Source organism: Lathyrus oleraceus, chromosome 7, assembly GCF_024323335.1.
Source record: "Lathyrus oleraceus cultivar Zhongwan6 chromosome 7, CAAS_Psat_ZW6_1.0, whole genome shotgun sequence".
NCBI lineage: Eukaryota > Viridiplantae > Streptophyta > Magnoliopsida > Fabales > Fabaceae > Lathyrus > Lathyrus oleraceus.
In genome coordinates this window covers 99,418,798-99,439,244 of record NC_066585.1, presented here as the reverse complement: position 1 = coordinate 99,439,244, position 20,447 = coordinate 99,418,798, and the positions used below count along the sequence as shown (strand labels likewise).

General features: G+C 32.8%; 2 protein-coding genes across 3 annotated transcripts; one reads left to right on the top strand and one right to left on the bottom strand.

Annotated features, from left to right (window-relative positions):
• The first annotated feature begins 6,544 nt into the window (after positions 1-6,544).
• Positions 6,545-12,064, top strand: LOC127107831 (ubiquitin carboxyl-terminal hydrolase 4). Its single transcript, XM_051045161.1, has 6 exons — positions 6,545-6,902; positions 7,447-7,563; positions 8,255-8,353; positions 10,021-10,209; positions 10,620-10,801; positions 11,326-12,064. Exons 1-6 carry the CDS (start codon positions 6,786-6,788, stop codon positions 11,729-11,731), a joined length of 1,110 nt encoding a protein of 369 aa, XP_050901118.1. The 5' UTR covers positions 6,545-6,785; the 3' UTR covers positions 11,732-12,064.
• Positions 12,065-12,979: 915 nt separating this feature from the next.
• LOC127107829 (calmodulin-binding transcription activator 3) lies at positions 12,980-19,787 on the bottom strand. Of its 2 annotated transcripts, XM_051045159.1 has the most exons (13): positions 19,474-19,787; positions 19,259-19,378; positions 19,060-19,175; positions 18,732-18,820; positions 18,001-18,043; positions 17,597-17,759; positions 17,325-17,441; positions 16,732-16,967; positions 15,795-16,358; positions 14,770-15,470; positions 13,905-14,481; positions 13,472-13,798; positions 12,980-13,249 (listed from the first exon to the last, which is right to left on the bottom strand). In XM_051045159.1, exons 1-13 carry the CDS (start codon positions 19,682-19,684, stop codon positions 13,133-13,135), a joined length of 3,381 nt encoding a protein of 1,126 aa, XP_050901116.1. In that variant the 5' UTR covers positions 19,685-19,787; the 3' UTR covers positions 12,980-13,132. The 2 variants fall into 2 exon arrangements, with proteins under 2 accessions (XP_050901116.1, XP_050901117.1); XM_051045160.1 differs by lacking the exons at positions 18,001-18,043; positions 19,060-19,175; positions 19,259-19,378; positions 19,474-19,787.
• Positions 19,788-20,447: the final 660 nt, after the last annotated feature.

The following is a 20,447-nucleotide window of genomic DNA, read 5'->3' as shown; positions in this document are numbered from 1 at the left end:
CCCGAAATTTTCTGTTGTCTGTCAGCTTCGCTAGGCGAGCTGGTAGCGAACGTGTAGCGAACGTTCGCTAGGCGAGCGTGTAGCGAACGTTCGCTAGGCGAGCTTGTAGCGAACGTGTAGCGAACAGGCCAGTTTGGGCCATTTTCTGGATTGGGCCATTCGTGAGCTGGGCCTTTGTTCCTTTAAGATCAGTGTCATAAAAATGAGTCGGAATGCCCTGAAAAATGTCTTAAAATATTAATGGGCAAATTTTGGGGTATGACAATGTGCTCACGCACTTTTCACACTGGTGAGTCGGTAGGAGGAAAATTTCATAATTAATGTGCTTGCCAAAGCCTTTTCAGAAGTGACGAACTGATCGTCAATGGCTTTCAGCAAATCACAAACATTCTCATGCTGATCGACAGAACCACGTATTCCACATGTGACCTTAGTCTTAATGAACATCACACTGAGCCGATTGGATCTCTCCCACCGCTCATATAGTGTGATTGTAGTTGGAGTACTTTCATTTGTAATTGCAGGTGGTTCGTCTTTCCTAATAGCATAATCTATGTCCATCTATCCTAGATGGAGGAGAATTCTTTCCTTCCACACCTTATAGTTATCTCCTCTGAGCTTAGGAATATCACATCGAATATCACAAAAATTAGCAGGTTGAAAAGCTAAAAAGATAAATAAAATTGATGTCAAAATTTGAGGCATAAATATTATCCAAATTGTATGTATTATCAATATAAACATACCATAAAATAAATCTTGCAACATAAAAATTACCTGTGGGCTAAATTTTAATGTAATAAGATTTTAAAAAAAAAATTGCGATAGATTTTTCAAACCTCACACTTTACGTGCATGATATAATTTTGTTTTTCTATCCAAAATTAATACTTTATGATAAAACTATCAAATTATGTACCAATTCATAATTCCTGTGGGCAAGTTATGAAAATATTTTGACATTTTATCCCAATTAATCATACAAATATAATAAAAATTCTTGTAGGATAAAATCCATTATACCACGTATAATTAATTACAATTTTATGTCTAATAATTTATGTGATCTCAAAACTTTAAAAAAATAATCACAATTAATTTAAGGATACTGTGGCTAATCCAAATTAATCAAAATTATAACGATCACTAGACATAGTAACTCAATTATATGAGAAAACAAAAATAAATAAATAAAATCTCTTATATAATTGCTTAACAAAATAATAACATTATAAATCAATTTTAATTTATGCACAAATTTAATTCAAAGATTAAATAATAAGGTATAATAATCAATAAAAATGAAATCATGTGGATATGAACAAAATTAAAATACATTTTTAATAAAGCAGCCCAGCAGTAACATTCATGAATGCCATGGATCAGGACCTGAGTTCAATACCCAATCATAGTAAGAACAGAAAAATAATTTTATTATTAATAATTATTATAATAAAAATAAGAAACTCTTACACACATCACTAACTTCTTATATTTAAGAATAATTTCTTAATTATTATAATAAAAATAAGAAACGGTTACACACAACACTAACTTCTTATATTTAAGAATAATTTCTTATAGTTATATTTCTTTATAATTGAAATAAACAACCATACTCTTAAAATTTGCTCTTTTTTAAAGGCAAACATCTTTTAGTGTGTAAAATTATTTATGCCAAAATTTCTATCAAAATAATTAATAATTAAATAATAAATCCAAAAACACTTATTTATATATTACTAATTAATTAACTAATTAAAACTTAAATCATACTAAATTATAATCCTATAAATAATTAATAAATTTAATTGTAAGTAATAAATAATTTTATTATTATATTTCTACCCACCTAGTTTTTCATAAACCCACGTCTTCAATTAATTAAATAAATATAAATAAATAATAATAATTAATTAATTAAATTACTAAATAATTAATAATCACATCCCTCTTATCATTTCCACCCACTTCACCATTAACTCCCTAGTCATCCCAATAACTTCTAACACACCTTATTAAAAAAATTAGCTGAAAAATAAATCCAAAAACACTTATTTCCACATTCCTAATTAATTAATTAAATAAATAATAAATAATAATAATAATTAATAAATCAAATTGTCAAGAAAATTAATAATCTAATTAGATTTCTATCCCATGTAATTTTTCATAAATCCACATATTCAATTAATTAATTAAATAAAAACAAGTAAATAATAATTAATTAATTAATCAAATTATTAAAATTTTATTATTATTTGTTTTTGTTGCCTTACTTATATTTTATTTTTATTTAATTATTTATTCTTTTTTTAGTTTCTGCATAAAGACACTAATTTAATGAATGAAGAAATATTAAATTACACACAACACACACATATATATATATATATTATATAATATATATATATATATATATATATATATATAATATATATATATATATATAATATATTTTTTTTTTTTTTTTTTTTTTTTTCTTTCTAATGTTTTCTGTGAATTTTTTTATCAAAATGATCCATATTTTAAAAAGAATACTTCCAAAATAACCCACATTTTAGATAATTTTCCAAAATAATCCACTTTGAAGAACTTGTGGCAGATGATTGACGTTTGCTCTTTAAGTTAAAGAGGTGGTGCCAATGGCATTGACTTCTGTACCTAATGTTGTCAATCCAGTTGGCGCTTATGTGTTAAGTTTAAAAAGAGGCACCAATTGATCTGACACTTATGTGTGTTGTGTAATGTATATTTTATATAAAAGTCGAAATCAGACCAATTGATATTAATATTAATATGCGTTTACATACAAATACCAAAAAGATTAATGTCATTGACCATATTGACCTAACCGACCTCCGGTACCATATCTCCTAGCTACCCGAGCACGTGACTCTAACCTACTTTGATGATTCATTCCAGGTGTTTGAGGATTTGAGGACCCATGAACATCACCACCACCTGCAGGAGATTTCCTAAGATATTCAGACAAATCCGCTAGTCATGTGTATGCAATGAAGCGCTACCTCCATATCTGAGTTCGTGACCCATGTTAGAGTAGTTGGGTTATGTTTGAGTTATTGGAGGGTAATCGAGACGATTGAATGACGAAATTGGTGTGAATGATGCGTCGAAGAAATATTTAAATGGTTGTTGTGGTGTTTGGTAGCCATATGATTGTTGCATGTTCTGGTTTTGTGATCTTTGGGCTTTTTGACTATAGTAAGAGTATCGACGGTTAATGTTAAATGATCGCTGAGTGTTTTGGCTAAGGTATCAATGGTAGGGTGATGTGTTGGGTGCATAAAAATGTTGGTGTCTTGATGATGATCTTCTTGTTGTTGGTGGTACGGGGTATGCTCTTGGTATTGTGGTTGGGTGTTTGGCGTGTTAAGGTCGTAAGTCTGTCTGTTTGTGGACCGATAATTTTGATGAGTAAGGGGTGTGAGTAACCGGTCTAACAATGTTGGGGGGGATTAGATGTTGAACCTTCTTATGTGTAAGTTACCTGACATCGATCATATAAGTACATATCCTTGGCGAGGAACTCAAATCCAACCGACAATATTTTTACAACCTGTATCCACAGTCAGAGGGTGAGTTAAAAATGGGATACATGTTTCGCACTAAAGAAGAATGTTTGCGAGCTATTGAGAAAATTCACATGGATAACTCTGTTGATTTCACTATGAAACACACTGATTCGAGAAGGTATGTCATTGAATGTCGTAACATTATTTGCAAGTTTCGGCTGACTGCGTCTCATAGGAAGAGAAATGATTCTTGGCAGATAGCTTTTATAAGCGCTGAATTGATATGTCAATAAATTTTGCCGCTTGTTAACAAAGACCAATCAGTGAAAATGAGTATAATAATATCTCATATCGTCACACGATATAATTATACTTCTTCTTACAAGAGAGTGTGGATTGCAAGAACAAAGACTATTGAACAAGTATTCGGAAACTGAGAGGATTCATACAAAAAATTGCCACGGTTTTTATGGGCACTTAAGACATACGCACTAGAGACTGTTGCAATTATGGAGACATTGCCCTACATTTATGCCAGACGAAACTTGTGTTGGTGGAAATAGAATATTTCACCGACTCTTTTGGGCATTTCAACTATGCATAAAAGGTTTTGCATTCTACAAACCTATTATTCAAATTGATGGAACATGGTTATACAAAAAATACAAAGGCACCTTGCTTATGGATGTTTCACAAGACGACAACAATAATGTCTTTCCCATTGTCTTTGCTCTGATTGAAGGTGAGCCTGTTGGTGGTTGGGATTTCTTCCTTAGTTATCTCAGAACACATGTCACTCCACAAGCCAATCTCTGTTTGATTTTAGGCAGACATGTTGTTATTGAGAGTGCTTACAATAACCATGATAACGAATTGCATAATCCTTCTTCTATCCATGTCTATTGCATTAAACATATAACACAAAACTTCATGCGTGCAATTAAAGACAAGAACCTTCGCAAAAAAGTGGTGAATGCATGATATGCTCTAACTCAACCGTCATTTCAACATTACCGTGAGGAAATTAGATTGTCAAATGCAGATTCAGGAAGGTAGATGTATGACATACCATTAGAGCAGTGGATAAGGGCATTTGACGCAGGATGTCGATGAGGTCACATGATAACAAACCTTGTGGAATGCATGAACGACGTCTTCAAATGCATTAGAAATCTACCAATAACTGCATTGGTGATAACAATCTATTTTAGGTTGGCATCGACTTTCGCAACCAAAGGCGAAAGATGAAGTGCAGTGTTAATGTCAAATCAATTATTCAGTGAGTGTTGTATGAAAGTGATGAAAGAGAAAACTATCAAAGCTAACACACGCGCGGTTACAAACAACACGCGTATTAGAACAAAAATGGATACGATTGATAAAATGATAAAGATTATGTAGTATATGTCATCAACTCTGACACAATAAGAAAAAATGTCACAATCTCGGAGCAACCTCTACATCATAATTTAACACCTCTTTCAATTTTTGTAACCTTTGATTTTGACAAATTAATAACTTTTTGTTACAACAATGTTAACAACAAATATCACCCCAACTTAAACACACTTGAAAGCGAATAGGTCTGAATAAACAACACAAACAACAAATATTAAAACACATAAAAATACCTTACCACCACATTTAAAAATAACATTTCTAACCGATTACAATAATCAAAATAATATCATTTGCTCTAAACATCATTTCCCTCGCATCCTTATCATTTTTAACTCGCACCCACCCACGTACGACTTCGTGTCTCTCAATACTTCTAATTTTTTCGTCTTCAAGTATGTATCCGTCTAACAAATTTTCCAGAAGAGCATCTCCATCATAGACTTGTCTCTCAAATAAATCACTTTCCTATAACGACGACGAAGACGAACCATGTTTGCAATATAATGAAAAGAGATGTGAAAAAATGAATCACACCACACCTCTCTATATATATAAAAAAATTTACACAATACACACAGACGCCAGACCAATTGTCTTTTCCTCTCATTCTTTACGCACAAACACCAATTGGATTGACAACACCATGTGCAGAAGCCAATTCAATTGACGTCTCCTTTTTAAATTTAAGGATATGCGCAAATTCATCTGATATCTATGTGTTGACGTTTTTTTTTGAAAAGTGGGATAATCTGGGAATTAATTTAAAATGTGGGTTATTTTGAGATATTTTTGTTTAAAATGAAGTTATTTGGATAAAAAAATCGGTTTATATATTCCCCCTATTTTTACACTATACTTTTTTTAAATTTTGTTAAAAATATATATTATTATTTTTTTCCTATTTATACTCATTACTTTTTTCTCATTTTTATTAACTTTGTTGAAAATATATATATATATATATATATATATATATATATATATATATATATATATATTTTCAAGTATACAAACTATTTAATTATTGTTATTTTTTTTTATCTGTGGATTACGTTAAACGAATATTGATTTTTGTCGGTTATGAGATCATATATAAATTTAAATAATTTAAAAAGACTAAAATATAAAGTAAAGAAAAATTAATAGTTATTAGTTTTACAAAATTATGATTTATATTTGATAGACTCTACAATATTTACATTTATTTTAAAAATTGTTGGTTGTTAGTTAGTCTAATTTTTTTTTCCTATTCCAATAGCAATAAAAACATTGTTTTTAATATTTTGTACTCTATAAATTTTATTATTGTTACTCTGATTTATTTTCTTTTTTATTTTATTAAAAATATATTATTTTTTTAAGACACACAAATTACAAACTACTAAATAATTGTTAATTCATATCATTATATTTTAAATTATTAATGTAAAATAAAATACTTATTATTAATAATTCAATAAAAAATTTCGGCACATCGTGTGGGTAGACTTCTAGTTGAATTAAAAAATAAAATTTATTACCGACCAAAAAAAATGAAATTAATTCTAATTCAACTAATATTTTCGTTAGAAAAATAAATAAATAAATATAGACTCCGATTTCCTTCAACGTTTTTTTCTGCATTTACAACTTGTGTTGCTCAGCTAAGCTCATTTCTCTCTCTCTCTCTCTCAAAACCCTCGTTTCATTCTTCTGCGATAATATCCATAGGAAATTCAATAACCCTAAGAAAACTCACTCCGTAAACATACCATAGCGATCCAAGCGGCGAACTCAACATTTCATGGTTCGCATCACTGAGTTGAATCGGATTGGAATCTGAGTTTATCGCGATCGATTGACGCGCCGATGGGTGCTGCTGGTTCCAAGCTTGAGAAGGCTCTAGGTGACCAATTCCCTGAAGGAGAACGTTACTTCGGTCTTGAAAATTTCGGCAACACTTGTTATTGCAACAGCGTTTTGCAGGTATAATCAATCGATACTCTAACCTTTCAATTTCCATCGATACTCTAATCTTTCAATTTCCAATCCGATTCATTGTAAATAGTATTTTCTTTACTTGTTCCAATGGTTTTATCGATTCAATATAAGGGTTGGTAAGTTTTAAACACGCTGTTAATGGTTGTGATTGTTTTACTTTCTGAATATATGTTGTTGACCCGAAATTTTAAGTGCATAATTGATGAATTATGGACGTGTTTGATTGGATTATCTATTAGCATAATCACTTCTGAGTCTGTTTGTAATCAGGTTATGACATGTCCATATTGTTTTTCAACTAATTTCTTTAAGCTCTTCAAGATGATTTTAAGAAAAGCTTATAGCTCAGATGTAAACTATTTTACTTTATTTTATCTTATGTTATTGAAACACTTACCGAAGTTGTTTGTCCAAACAGGTCTAAATATGATTCTATGTATTGAGTTTGAAAGTGGCCGTGTTTGTTATTTTCTGAGTAGGTATTCTCGGTTGTTCACTATCAAGTTACTCATTTTGACACCTTCTGCAGGCACTGTACTTCTGTGTTCCATTTCGGGAACAACTATTGGAATATTATGGAAATAGCAAAAGCATAGGGGACGCGGAAGAAAATCTTTTGACATGCTTAGCTGACTTATTTTCACAGGTAGTAATCAATTTGTAGTTTGGACATTTCATGCATAACATGTGTGACCCCTCTATGCTTTGTCTTATTTGATTGATCCAAGCATGGTTCACAGTTGTTTGAGAATTTGTATTGTCTTGCCTTCACAAATTTTTGCCATGGTGCTAGCCTTAGACTCTTGTCAAAGAAGCCGTTGACGTTCTGGTTCTGCATTCTTCATTCATTTGCTCTTATGGAACAAGTGCAGTTTTGTTATTTGAATGGCTCAAAGTGGTTATTACTATCCTTAGTTTTATAACCATGTTTTCTTTAGTATCATATATCCTACCAGATTTTCTTATTTTTTATTTCCTTTTTTTTGTTATTGCCTGTGGGTTGAAGTATTGTCATGCATGAGATAAACAAGTATGAAAATAAAAGATAAGGTAACCTACTAGATATAAACATAAATAAGTCGTTGCTAACTGACCAAAGAAGCTACACCATGATTATTCAGCATTTGGATAGTATGAAAATTAGTCTTTGCACATTTTAAAATCAGCTAGATGCATAATACACCCAACAGGAAAGTTTACTTTCAGAGGTTTGTGAACCTGAAATAAATCATTTCTATAAATCCTATCAATTATCAACTATATCTTAATGGTACTTACATGTCTAGTTATGTCTTTCTTGGTCCTGATTGCAACATATTTGTTTATTTTTGGTATAGATAAGTTCACAGAAGAAGAAAACCGGTGTCATTGCTCCCAAGCGATTTGTACAGAGGTTGAAAAAACAGAATGAACTCTTTCGTAGCTATATGCATCAGGTATGTGCCTTATGTCGAGAATAAGCTCATGTACATCAAATCATTAGTCATGAAATCTGTAAATTCTTTTAACAGTAACGTTTATATTATAAAATATAATTATACATATATACACGAATAAGATATTAGTTTGGATACGAGTTTGTATGCAAGGTTTGCCTATGCTATTTGTTGCTCCATGATTATGCAAAGATGCTAGTAGCTGTTGCTCCATGTTTATTCACATTTCCTTTCATCCAACTTTCAGCTTTTCTGCACATGGATCCTAGTTAGAAATGCTATTATCTATATTGAATGTTTCCAGATGGTAATACTGGGAGCTCGTCAACAAGTATTCCAGTTGGTAGATCATTAGGTAGACCAGTGTTACTTTCTTATTCTGTCAGATTGGACCAAATTTAAAACATGCAATTTTTCCCTCAGAATTATTAGACATTTTTTGATGAGCAGAAAATTCTTTTGAACTGTTAGTTAACAGCCATTAGTTGAAATGATTACGATACTTTTACACATTTGAGATATTTTTTATTCATAGAAAATACAAGGCTGTTAGCCTGTGAACATGTACTACATGTTGACAGTCCCACATTGAAAAAGTATTTATAAGTGGGAGACATCTCTCACCTCATAAGCTAGTTTAACAGGCTGTTATTAGACCACTCTGGTCAATTGGGTCAATCCAAAACATATTGAGGCTGAATGCAAATTCCAAGATGAGACCTTTAATTTAAAATCATAAAAAATAATTTGCAAACAAAAAACCTAAAATAATATTATCAGATATTTGTTTGTGATCCTGTGGTTTAGCTTGCTTGTTTTTCCCAACTGCGAGGGGTTTGAATCCTGCTGGTATTATTTTTGGGCATTATTTTTTGGGCAAAGAAATACTAAAATGCAAAAAAGGCTTATCTAAGAATTGAATTTAGGCTCCTATTTGCAAAGCAAAGGAAAACCACTGTGCCGCTATAAATTTTTGCAATCTCATTAGACACCAAAATATATGAAAATCCACCACTTGGGATAAGTATTCTTTTTTTGGGGGGCCGAAAGTCCTTGCATTGGTGGCTTGGATCGATCCTGCAAGTCATGGTCCAAATGTCCATTCATGGGCGTGAGGAGTGTCTGTTGGCTCTGATGAGAGTCCCACCATAGTCAATACAAACTTATAACCCGAATAAATAAATACTTATAAGTGCGAGACATTTATCTTCTTACAAGTCGGTTTTGTAAGGGTTGAGTTAGGTTCAATCAAATTTAAGACTTTAATATGATATTTATTAACTACTATTTATTATATATCCTGGAATCATAATCTTTTCCATATTGCAACCATTCCTCATCACTTTGGCGTATAGGATCATTACTTTATTAAGCTTGCTCATGCATTTGGCTACATATCACTGTTATACAGATGGTGGTTCAGCTGATTAGTTTTTTTCTCTCATGAAAATGAAATACTAATTCAGTAACCAATGTTGGATGTTTATTTAGTGAAAATGACAACAATTTGTTACTTGCAGATGAGATTTTTGTTCACAATATTTGTTACTGTAGCATACAAGTTTATTCATTATTTATCATTGATTGTTTATTTGCACATTGCCACATATTTTGTCTAGTTTTTCACTAAAACAACAATGTTACTGTCGGTCTTCTCTTTTTGGTAGGATGCCCATGAATTCTTGAACTTTTTGCTGAATGAACTTGTCGACATTCTGGAAAAAGAGGCTCAGGCATCAAAGACTGATCCAGAGACACCAGCACCTTCTGAAAAGGTTGCAAATGGATTCAAGAATGGACATGCTAATGGGCCTCAGAAAGAACCTTTAATTACTTGGGTACACAAAAATTTTCAGGTAACCTGCTTGCCAATTTATTCTTGTCTTTTTTTCTCGTTGTTGCAATAAATTTGTAGGGAGTATCAATTGTGTATGCCTTGATACTGATCAGTTTTGTGAATATCCGTTCATATTTGCTTCTACTTGTATGATGGAGCAGCGTATTATATGAGATACTAAAGCAGTTGTTTCATTCTTATTAATTTCATCATCTTATCATAAACTAACTTAAATGTCACATTTGATGAAAATGATTATAATATAACAATAATAATAGTAGAAATGAAAATAATTTTGCTTCTGTCAGCTATTATTTATTTATTTTTATTTTTCCGGGGCGGTGGTTGATGTTATTTTCACTGTTGATCACAAAATTTAGATTTATATCCATGTTGTGGAATTTCATTGTTGCAATTTTCTGTGATTAGGGAATACTCACCAATGAGACGAGGTGCTTGCAATGTGAAACTGTGACAGCTAGGGACGAAACATTTTTTGACCTGAGCCTTGATATTGAGCAAAACAGTTCAATTACAAGCTGTTTGAAAAATTTCAGTTCCACCGAGACTTTGAATGCTGAGGACAAATTTTTCTGCGACAAATGCTGCAGGTATATGGCTTTAATATTGTGCTTCAGCTGTTATTTGGTTTCTTGACTGGTTTGGGAAATATACTGTCTGTTTTCAACCATTTTGAATCATGTCCTTAGCTATAAAATGCTGCTGCTTGTTTAACATGTATTTTAACTGATGCAATAGACTTTGTGAAAAACCAAATTTTCGGATATCTGTTCAGATCTAGATCATTTTTAATAGTCTCGGTCTTTTATGTTACGCCATCCTTTTCTTCTTTTAACTGGAGGGGGAAATAAATTGTTTGTGTTGAAGCATATGTCAAATAGTTTGAATATTAGGTTTTTGTTTATGGACACTTTTATCTCCTTTTTATTTTCAATAAGCAGACCAGAACATGTTCACTTTTCCATTGCTTGGCACTTCATTTGTCATCTGAATGGGATTTCTGGGTCATGTCAGTTCAGTGTGTACAGGATGTCATGACCATTTATCAGTCTGTTTTTTTTCATGCTTATTTACCAGTCTGATGACCAAGATGTGAACTTTCTTTTGATATTAGTTTGCAAGAAGCTCAGAAGAGAATGAAGATAAAGAAACCGCCTCACATTCTGGTCATTCATCTCAAGCGGTTTAAATACATGGAACAGCTTGGCCGGTACAAGAAGCTATCTTACCGGGTTGTTTTTCCCCTTGAGCTGAAGTTGAGCAACACTGTTGAAGATGCAGATAATGAGTATTCTCTGTTTGCAGTAGTTGTTCATGTTGGGAGTGGTCCCAACCATGGACATTATGTCAGCCTTGTGAAAAGCCATAACCACTGGTTATTTTTTGATGACGAAAACGTGGAGATGATTGATGAGTCTGCTGTGCAAACTTTCTTTGGATCACCACAGGAATACTCAACTAATACAGACCATGGGTACATTTTGTTCTATGAGAGCCTTGGCTCTGATAACAATAACTAGATGGAGGTGTTGTACTACTTTTAGGTACTCAAATCATTTGGACTAGTATTTTCCATCTAGTTTATTTTCATGTTATACCATTATTCAACCTGTTGGGGGAGCTGTTGCATCCTTTAGAGAATACAGGTTGTGTTGTGAAATTATACATAGGTGGTTGGCATGTACAGTGGATGGTGGGAGCACTGTCCTTTTTCGTCTCCTTTCTCACAATAAGTGCAGTATATATATGGTGGAAATTTTGCCGACAATATGTATTCACGGTTCCAAGTGTTCAACCAACATTAGAAACACAATGAAATGTAAAATGCTTGATGCTTAAGCAACATTATTTTAGTTCCATAAGAGCTTCAGGGTAGTCATGTTTGTGGTAAACATAAATGATGTATACACCCAAAGTTGTCGATATGATCTTGCATAAGATTGAGAGGGGTCGTAAAATCATAAAACATAAAATTGTAACTAAGGTTGGAAGAATCAACCCAATTATTTTTTGTTAGATTTGAAATTTTTGTATACTTTTGTAGGCAAGTGTATTTTTGAGAAAATTACTCTTTCAAACTGAATAATGAGAAAATTACTCTTTCAAACTAAACTTTATTATGATTTATTGCCGTTAGATAATAGGGACATATATTTCTCGTATAATTTGGTTTAATAAGTCCATTATTTGAAATAGATCCTATAATTGAGATGTTTTTTTTTCTCTAATCTAAAACTTCATAATCTCAAAAGGTATGCATTCATTGCCTCTGAACTATGATTGTTGCATTTGTTACACCTCTGAATCTTGTCATCCTTTTCGTGTTGTCTTGTTAAGGTAGTGATCATTTTCGTTTGTGGGTAGAATTGGTCATAATTGTTGGGGATGAGTGGTGACTGGAATATGGGTTGATCGTAGGTGGAATTGGCCAGAACCGTTGGGATGAATCAGGTAGTAGAATCATAAGATTTTAAGATCGGGATCTTGTCAAAACCCACGAAAGTCATCTATTTATCATATGTTCCATTGCACATTTTAAGTTAACCAATGCAATGTACTGCACAATCTGAAAATAATGGTTCCCAAGTTTATCTCACTGTGAACCCAACCTCTGTTCATTAATGGCAATGGACCATGCAGTGAAATTTTGGCTTCACAATTTGCATAAAGCATTTTGTACTGGCTAAGATAAATCTGCATTCAGGAGCAAGTGTAAAGTGTGTATTTTTGGTGCTATGTGATTTGAGTTTATGCATTTTTGTGTGAAATGTTAGCTAATGACCCCAAAATTTCCTTTTAACTACAAGTGAATGTGATCAAGATTGCTACGAGGATCAAATTAAGACAATCGCTTGATTCTGTTATAAAATGCTAACCCATACGTACAATGAACAACTGAACAGGTAGATGGAAGTTAATTTCTAAGTGTCTGTAGACATGAAAGTATCTTCGTCCAACAATGCTTCAAGATCAACGAGGTTATCGAATTGTCTTTGTCTTGTTTCTTCTGAATTGTTAGAACTCCAATCTTGCTTTACCTGCAAAGGGCATATGCAGAAGAAATTAAATGACGTTAACTGCTGGCATTTTGAACGTCCTGATGATTTTGCATGGCTTCAGGTGGGAATAATAGAAACATCCAAACTTTGCATTCTTGATGCACTTATTTTTGTAGAAATATAGATAAACTAGTAAAGATCCCATGCAAGATTCTGCAACATGTCATTAGAAAAATACTTCTCTTACAACATATAGAATACCTGGTTTTCTTGTATATCAGTTACAACATTCAATAGTCTGTGGTATTGGTCTCTTGCATCTGGATACTGAGCCATCGACTTCACCCTAGCAAGTGCTTTCTCCAACCTTTTCTCAGTTTGCTTTCTGCCTTCTTTCAAAAAATCGTAGTCATCTTCAGTGGAAGATGATACACCTTGTACCGTAGCTCCCTCGGAGATGGCCTCTGATTTGAATCCACGCAAACCACTACCTTTTCGACGCCAACGCAATATAATCTTTTCCACGATCCCAACCGACCAAATTATCTTCCCATCGTTTTTCCTAACCTGGTGACCTCTCACGTGAGCCTATAACAACAAGTTACAGGTTAAAATGAAAGCTTGTATTAACAAACACAACGCAAACAAAAATAGTAACATCACTTGCACATGCAATGGTTGGAAATAAATGTACCTGAATTTTTACAATTCGCTGTCGTATAATCAAAAAATCTTTTCTGCCTTTCCAACTGCGAAACTTGTTCTGAATTCGTGTTGCAGCAACATGAACAGGCTCATCACGTTGTCCAAACTTGTGCGACTTGGCATTCGCTGCTATCAGTGAAAGAGCGCGTTCATCAGATATTCCAAATTTATCAACACCATGTTCCTTTTGCTGTTTTCTCTGAAACGATTGCACTCTGAAAACTTGATGAATACGAGCAGCAGCTTGAGTTGCATTGCACACTGCAGCCAATGAATCTTTCATCGACAATTCATGTGATATTCTCTCATTGCTAAGTTGAAAAGTGTTATGTTCATGGACTCTTTGTACTATTTTTGCTCCAAAATTTTCTCCCGCTTCTCTTTTTAAATCAATAGACTTGAGTTGTGCACTCAGGAAAGATTCTGCAAGATAACCAGCAATTCCTTTGTGTCCATTTGCAGAAGCTAGGTCAGCTGGTGTTCTACCAGAAGGATGTTGTGGACATGGGTCAGTAAGTGCTCCTGGTGCTGCTCCAAGAGATATGAGGGAAGCAACTGTTCTCTCCCTGATAAAGAAAGTAAGATGTAACACCTCAATGAAAAATAAAAAAACTGACAATTATGAAAAAACTTAGGTATTTCCAACCTTTTCATCATTCAACCCAAGATGAAATGAAGCACGTCGAGTATCAACAAGTAATCATTTTAACCGTTGCTAGGCCTATTTCACATATTTTATTTTGAACTATCACTCTTGCAGAGATGTATTTGTTGATGTATTGTCAAAGTATATTGTGTTGGATTTAATAATGAACTATAAATTCAGTTTAGATGAAAAGCATTGAGATGCTGACCTGCCACAAAAAGCTGCCCAATGAAGAGCAGTCCATCCATTAACATCGCGAAAGTTCACATTCACACCAGCAACTATTGTTGGTTCCAAGGCCCAATCGTAGCCAAGAGCAGCTGCAAAATGAAGCACACCTTGACCACCTTCATCTAATACATTTGGGCCTTTTCCATCTTCGGTTGTTTTCTGAAGGAGCCATGAATATAGCTTATCTTTTAGAAGATTTTGAAGCAGCTTCTCCTGTACAAGTTCTGGAGAAAAATCTCTTTCTAGAGTATATTTCAGTATTTTTTCCCACTCATCATCCTCCCTCCCAAACAATGAACGGATTTTACTTCTCAGTTGAGATTTCTCATTCACACTAGTTGAATCTAAACTCTGAGGGAACTCTTGATCCTGCAACAACAGTTCTCCAAACCGTTTATTAAAAGTATCAAGACTGTTGCTGCTACTGTTCTCACCTGCAGTGTTGGCTTCTTGAGTACAATTGACTCGAAAATCAAATTCACGCACTTCACTGCATGCTAACCTATTAGAACATGTTACATAGAAAGGAACCCTGCCAGCCTTGTGTTGTGGAGTATGACAGCAAAGAACACCGTTCCCAATTATCTCCGCTGGCACTTCTACCTCGCCAAACATGCATGACCATTTACAGTCTTCTGCTTCATGCTGACTCCTTAAGAATCGTCCTGAAATGAGAACCTGTAAAAATTGTTATTGGACATGTGATTAGTATTTTAGTCAGCAGTTAGAAATTAGTAGTTGTGAATGCCTATAAATAGGCTTTGATGTAATCACTTGTATTAAACTTTTCCATCTGTATCATTTTACCATCATCAGCACAGTACACTTTTTGACTTTTCTCTCTTCTCCTTCCATGGATACCATGTTTTCTAAAAATTACTTTTTTATATGTAAATGATGAAGTAGATAATCAGAATATAGCTAACAGATGAACAAAAAAGTAACAGATATTACAACATAAGATCAAAACTGATGGCAAGTGCAGAAATCAAAATAGTATACCTTAATTTCTGAGTCTTCAAATGTCCAACTTGGGGAATAATCAATGATTGTGAAAAGCTGATCGTAGCAAATAGATGGATCCAAGACATAGTTGTCTAGGCGCACTTGGGAAGGAATAGTTATACCGTCAATTCCATTTTCACTTTCGATTGTATCCCAATAAGCACTGGAAGTGGATTGCTTGCTCGATTCTTCGACATCTCCTAGTTCTTTACTCATCCATCGGTTGAAACTGTCAACCTTCTTCAGACCCTCTTCTGCCACAGATACATGCAATAAACTCTTCTTTGAAGTGAAACAAATGTCTTGTATTCCATCTACTCTTCTACCGACTTCTAGATCCGATTTTAACATGGGTTCTGCTTGTAAAAGTATTTCGTGAGGGATATTTTGCATAACTTTGTGGTGTTGGTGTGGATGAAGAAGGAACTGTTCCAAGGATTGTTGAAAATCAATTTTATTAACTTCCTGCTCATTGTCACTATAACTAACCTCACATGTTGAGCCTGAACACACATTATCTTTGGGCCAACTGGATGTGCTTAAAGAATTAAAACCAGAATCCTGATCACAAGGAAAATTAAGCATTGAGCTACTAAAAGAGATTGATATAGAGAATTAAAAAGTTACATGTCTAAGAATTACTCATGCATAAAGCAAAAGCTCATTCCTTGATTCGTCTTTTATTTTTAAAGAAACATGAAACAAGTAATTAAGCAATCGGTATCAATTAAGTATTTACAGCATCAAACCAATTTGAAGCATACGTTTATTATTCAGATTACTGTATAACATGAAATAATGCAACAAATGAGTATCACATGGATATTATGTATCAATTTCACTTGCAGATATGGTTGTTTCCTAAAGTACTTAAACACACTAATATCTTAATGACACAAATTTCTTTCCAATATCAGTATAACTAGTTCAATACCTGCCAATTTCCTTTATCTTGTAAAAGACTTCTGTTCTCATGGTGTTTAGTAATGCCGATGCTTAGATGTTGCCCTATTACTTCATATCCTTGAGAAGTACTATTTGTTCTCATGTCACTGAAATGTGTTTCAGGAAAAAAAGGCTGAAAAGGCACATTATGACTTCCGACATTATTTTCGAAGATATCTTGCCATGATGAAAAGCCAAGGAGTTTTGAGGGATCATATGTCAACCCTGCATTATTAATAACAGGCAACCTTTCTTGATCATCTATCACAATTTCAATTTTACAATGAGTACGACATGTTAGGTAAGATCTTGCCTAATCATAAGGACAGCATTTATGGAATATATAAAATAACAATTAACATTGATGAACTATTAGTGTAGAATTTCGTTACAATATCATTCAATCATGCATTGCTACGTCACTAAGTTTGATTCTTACAACAGTTGCCTAAAAAGTCAACCTCTTTACCTGACATGGCAATGCATGATTAAGTGATAGAAGGGAAATCTGTAACCAATTAGTTTACACTAACTGTACATCAAAATAAATTGTTGATAACAATTTAAATTGAAGAAATTTACCTTTGAGTGGTAGAGGACAGTTAAAATCAGCAAGTTGTTGAGCTTTAATCTTCGGAACAACAGGGTGTTGCATCTCAAGAAAAGAGTAGAAATCGGAATTTGCATGGCTATTGAATGCTATAAACATTACATCAAGTTACAACATTAAAATAGACACAAGAAAAAGTGAATGAAGAACAAAAGCATAAAAAGGTAATTTAAAACGTTCTCGGGGCACAAAAGTAAAATAGTTCGAATTGTAAATAAAATGAAGCTATGCTTTAAAGACATACCTGATTCAGCCTCTTCGTAATCTGATGATGGTTGAGCACTATTTGTGCTAGACGGTAAAGAAGTCTCCATCTCTGTGTTGGGTATAGCCTTGTATGTTTGTTGAGCGTAAGGAGGATTGGATTCTTCATTATCTTTGGAACATATTAAAGTTGCCTTGGTTCCCTGATTATTTGGAGCAATGAAGCAATACAGTTTAATTTTGGGGAATACAGTACTTATGTTAGTTTCCATGTTTTAATTTCTTAGTTCATATTTAATTGTTACAATAAAAGTATATGTCATTAGTTCATTGTTCCTTAAATTGTACTAGTGATGTAAAAGTAGGAAATTCTTTTTGAGATTTTCATCAAATAACAAGTAGGCAAAAGGTGATAAAAACAGTTGTATGATTGCATCATTTTACCTTGACTTCCCGATAATGGACTAGAACAATGTGCGAGAGTTCACTGTAACAAGGTCAAATACAAAGAGCAAAAAGAGAAGCTCCAGTAAGAAGTACTTCCAGAGATAGGAACCAAGAAAAACAAATCAGAAATTTCTTGAAGCATGTACAATTAATTTAAACCGATACATGTGAAATTGTGAAAATGTGATCAACAATACTGAACCATTAATGCTTGGTTAATGCATATCATCTTCAAGCATGAACAAAATCATCCAAAAAGGAAGAAGAAAAAGAAGTATAGGTTTTCTTCATTGGCTCTGTGACATTTCCAATCTGTGTGGGACAGTGGGATGCAATGCAGAAACTTAGAAGTAGCGGAGAAATAAATAGTGTTTGGATAAACAAGTTTGTAGGCATTTATTCAATTAAAGCTTTAGCATATGGGAGCTTATGTATAAGTTGTTTATACAATTGAAGAGGAAATAAATATAAGCTTCCTTAAATGAAAAATAAAGATGAACTCCACATATACTATGTATAACTTGTTTATATAAGTTATCTGTTTCTTTCTTCTTCTTTTGTCTTAGTAATGTAAAGTCCGATTAAAAGGTAGGCAAAAGTCAGACTAAAGACCGTTTCAGCTTAGGATCAAGCTTGAGTCCTCCCGTTCGATTTGACCCTAACCACTTAAGCCCAATTATAATCCAAAAACTTTAAAATATAGAATATTAAATAAAAAGAAAACTTACTCCTCAAGCATCCAGTAAGTTCGTCTTTGAAAATTTTGATTTTGTTCTCCATGAGCGTAGTAGCAGTGCAACACCTCCACACTCCCAGCCTGTAAAAACATTATACCTCATTCAACTGAATCCATATCAATACACAGTCTACTTCCCAAAGCAGAATTGATTTTAAAACACATTCCAGAACACTAAGATGTTGGATTATTGAATCAATTTCAATACTCGCGGTCCAAAAATTTAAACCAACAGACCACTCATAAACATGTTAGTTTTTCTTATTCTGTAGCGTATGCATGACTAACCGATTGTAAGTTTCGGAAGAATTTATGCATACCTTGAGTCTCTCGTGAGCTTCCCTAACAGTTTTTCCATCTTTTTTCTTCCTCCAGTTATGTCCATCTTTTCTGAAGTATCTCATCACCTTCCGATCAAATAGGAAAAGTGAACCACCTAATATAAACCAACGAAAACATCATAATTAAGACCTAAATTCTTCTGCAGGAACCTATTATAGAAAGTAGAATCAATCATACTTGGAGGCATATTTGCAGGCTCAGAAGTAATCTGAAAGTGGTTATAATTAGTGAGAATTTGACAAATTTCAGCTGGACGCAACCATCTATATTGTGCTTCTGACAAAATTTGCTGAATATCTGTCACGATCGATATCATTTTGTTAATCAATTACAGAGGTTTAACATAGAATTAATCAGAAAACGATTATGAATAGAAATGAAGAAAACGTTACCGAATTGATTAGGTTGAAGGTAGCGATTGTTGTGAGCCATTTGGACGATGAAAACACATGCAGAAGAATGAAAAATTTGAGAAAGGAGAGAAAAGAAAGGGAAAGATAAAGGTCGAGAGTATATATATATAGTAATGGTGAAAGCTGAAATGTTAACGCGGTGAGAGAGGGTTAGAGTTACTAGGAGAGTGTGAGTGTGCTCGGCTATCATCCATCGACGCGGGAACTTTTTTTGTCAAAGTCAAATCCATACTTTGACTCAGTTTTTTCGTTGGTTAATCGCTTTTCCGAGAAGCTTCTCAGGTCATATCATTTTCTAGCTTAAATTGATGAATCAGAAAGATGCAGAGTCAAATAAAATAAGAGTTTAAGTGGGACCGAGAATAATAAATAATAAATTTCTTTTTTATAGAAGAATATAGAATAGATTTTAGTCTATTGTTTAAATAATTTAATTATAAAATATCATTCCATTAGTATATCTTAAATTGTTGGAATAATATAAAATGAATTGATAAAATAAAATATACTGGATTTTATGAGTTTAAAGGATATGCATCATAAAATAATTTTACACTATCATCTAATAAAAATGTATTATTGTATCATATCTTATAAATAATTTTAAAAAATTTATGGTCATTGATTCACAATGTATATTTTAGTACATATTCTATTTTTTTATATTATTTATTTTTATAATTTAAATAATAAAATTTAATTATCTATCATTTCATTCTATCATACCATTAATTCAAATACAAATTTAAAATATTTTTTACATACCATTAATTCAGATACAATTTAAAAATATTTTTTAAGAGTTAAGATATATGAACTTTAAGAGTCTCGGTGAAAGACTCAATGAAAAATATTTTAGTTTTTAGTGAGTCAACTCTAGAAATATTCAAAATTATTTGATATTCAATTAAGTAATTTCAATTAAACGTATAATAATTAGTTCAATCGCTAAT